We start from the raw sequence: 2,019 nt of genomic DNA on the forward strand, positions 1-2,019 counted from the left end.
TTTTTAGGAGGAGGAGGAGGAGGAGGAGGAGAGGGAGAGAGAAGAAGAGAGAGGGGAAGGGGAAAGGAGAAGACCGAAAGAAAATTGAGATACAGGAGATAAGAGGGGGAGGAGAAGGAGGGGGGTCCACCAGAAAGGAAACAAGATCCAAGAGAGAAGCAGAGAAAGAGGAGGAGAAGCGAAAGAAGCGAAGATGGAAAAGGGAAAGGGAAAGAAAGAACAAGCAGGCAGAGATTGGGCGGTGGAGAAAATTCCATTCCGTTGTGGGAAAAACTCTTGGCGCCGCTTCTGCCGTCGATAAGTTGACTGACTGTGCAGCTTGGGCTTCCTAAGATGCTCCTCCGTCTACACCAACTCAGCAATACAACGAACAATGTCAACAGCAGCAACAATAACAACAATCAAAAGAAAAGAAGCAGCTCAACAGCAGATTAAATTAATGTGCAAGGATCGACCGCTCCTATGGGCGCCCAGCGGGGAATAATCGTATTTGACATCAAGTCGTAGAACATACAGCCACCACCACAACCATCACCCTTCTTCCCTCTTGAAACATGATATTACCACTACAAAGACTCGGAGAAATGTCATGGAAGGTAGAGTCGGCGCTCCAACCCACCCCAACAGGCATCAAATATGCGAACGGTCCCCATCAGTGGATGTGTGTTGACCCGCTTGCATATAACACGCCCTTTTCTTCGGGTCGTTTTCGCTCTCACACCATTCACTTACAACACCAGGCGCAGTCCCACAAACAATGCGGTGGCCAACAGACCGGTGGCATGCTCCTGGGCCAAACGAACGGCGGCGTTGGCCGTGGACGAGCTGCTAGTGCTGCTTGAGGTGCTGGTCCCGGTAGCCGTGGTCGATTTGTCAGAGCTAGTGCTGGTGCTAGTAGCGGTGGTCAAGCTGGTGGCGCTCGAGGTGGTGGACGAGGTAGTCGAGGCAGCCGACGCGTTCAGGGTGCCACAGGTCTTCTCATAGTCCTTACAGTGCTCCTCCTCAGTCAAGCTGGACGAGTTGCTAATGCACTGGGCATAATTGGCCTGACAAACGAAGAAGGGGACGGTCTGCGCATAAAGCGCCACGTCGGCGGCAGAGCCGTTGGAGCAGATGCAGGAGAAGTCCAAGGTAGTCTGTCGCGACATGGTGAGCGTTTCGTTCTTTTCAATTGGTTCGGCTATGCGCTTACCGAATCGCAGGAGTTGCTGGTAGCGACTCCACCACAAATCTCAGGGCAAGAGTTGCGCTCCGCAGTACACCAAGAGGCTAGGATCAGCGAGTCAGTAGAGGGCGAGGAACACGGCATTGCATACTAGCATACCGCGGGTGCCAGAGGAGATGGCGTTCAGGTCGAAACCATCAGGTAGAGTATAGTTGCCGGTAGAAGCGGCGGTGGCCGAGGCGACCAGACCGAGGGCGAAGAGCGAGGAGGCCAACATGTTGATGAAAGTGATCAAGTAGATATTCGAATGGGCGAGAGTAAGAGGTGATGTGTATATCACAGTCGCAGTAAAGAGACTTGCAAGGTAAGAAGAGCCGGTGATTGGTAATTGTACGTAGACGTTATAAAAAGACGCTGCTATTCTGTGGAAGGGGGGGGATTTGGGGGAAGAGGGAAGGGCCGAAGTGTAACAAGGAAGAAGAAGAGAATAGAGGAGAAGAAAGGAAGGGAAGGAGGAGAAGGAGAAGAAGAATTGAAGATAAGAGAGCAGGAAGAGAGGAGAAGAGAAGCTGAAGGAAAGAAGCTAAGCCAAGAGGGTAAAGCAGTAACAGCAGCAGCAGCAGCAGCAGCTAACAACAGCTACAGAGTACAGTACAGTCACAACAACAACAACAACCATAATAATGATAATACGGCGGAGAGGAGAGAAGGTGCGGTGCTACAGCCAGTTAAGATCCCTTCCTTCTCCAGTCTTCCTCTGCATACCTGAGTTACCGGTAGTTACCTAAGTTACTTAAGTGAGTGACTGACTTAGTTTGTGTATTCCTCCTTTTTAAGATTTTTTCTCTTTTTCT

The 2,019-nt window shown here is 50.9% G+C and overlaps 1 protein-coding gene across 1 annotated transcript; it reads right to left on the bottom strand.

Annotated features, from left to right (window-relative positions):
- Nucleotides 1–253: 253 nt before the first annotated feature.
- BO82DRAFT_354615 (uncharacterized protein) lies at nucleotides 254–1,464 on the bottom strand. Its single transcript, XM_025635246.1, has one exon. The coding sequence runs from the start codon at nucleotides 1,146–1,148 to the stop codon at nucleotides 729–731; it is 420 nt and encodes a 139-aa protein (XP_025491583.1). The 5' UTR covers nucleotides 1,149–1,464; the 3' UTR covers nucleotides 254–728.
- Between the last annotated feature and the right edge of the window lie 555 nt (nucleotides 1,465–2,019).

Source organism: Aspergillus uvarum (genome assembly GCF_003184745.1).
Source record: "Aspergillus uvarum CBS 121591 unplaced genomic scaffold BO82scaffold_29, whole genome shotgun sequence".
Lineage (NCBI taxonomy): Eukaryota > Fungi > Ascomycota > Eurotiomycetes > Eurotiales > Aspergillaceae > Aspergillus > Aspergillus uvarum.

Excerpts from the sequence above, each read along its gene's own strand:
- BO82DRAFT_354615 (XM_025635246.1), bottom strand. The coding sequence starts at position 1,148 with ATGTCGCGACAGACTACCTTGGACTTCTCCTGCATCTGCTCCAACGGC.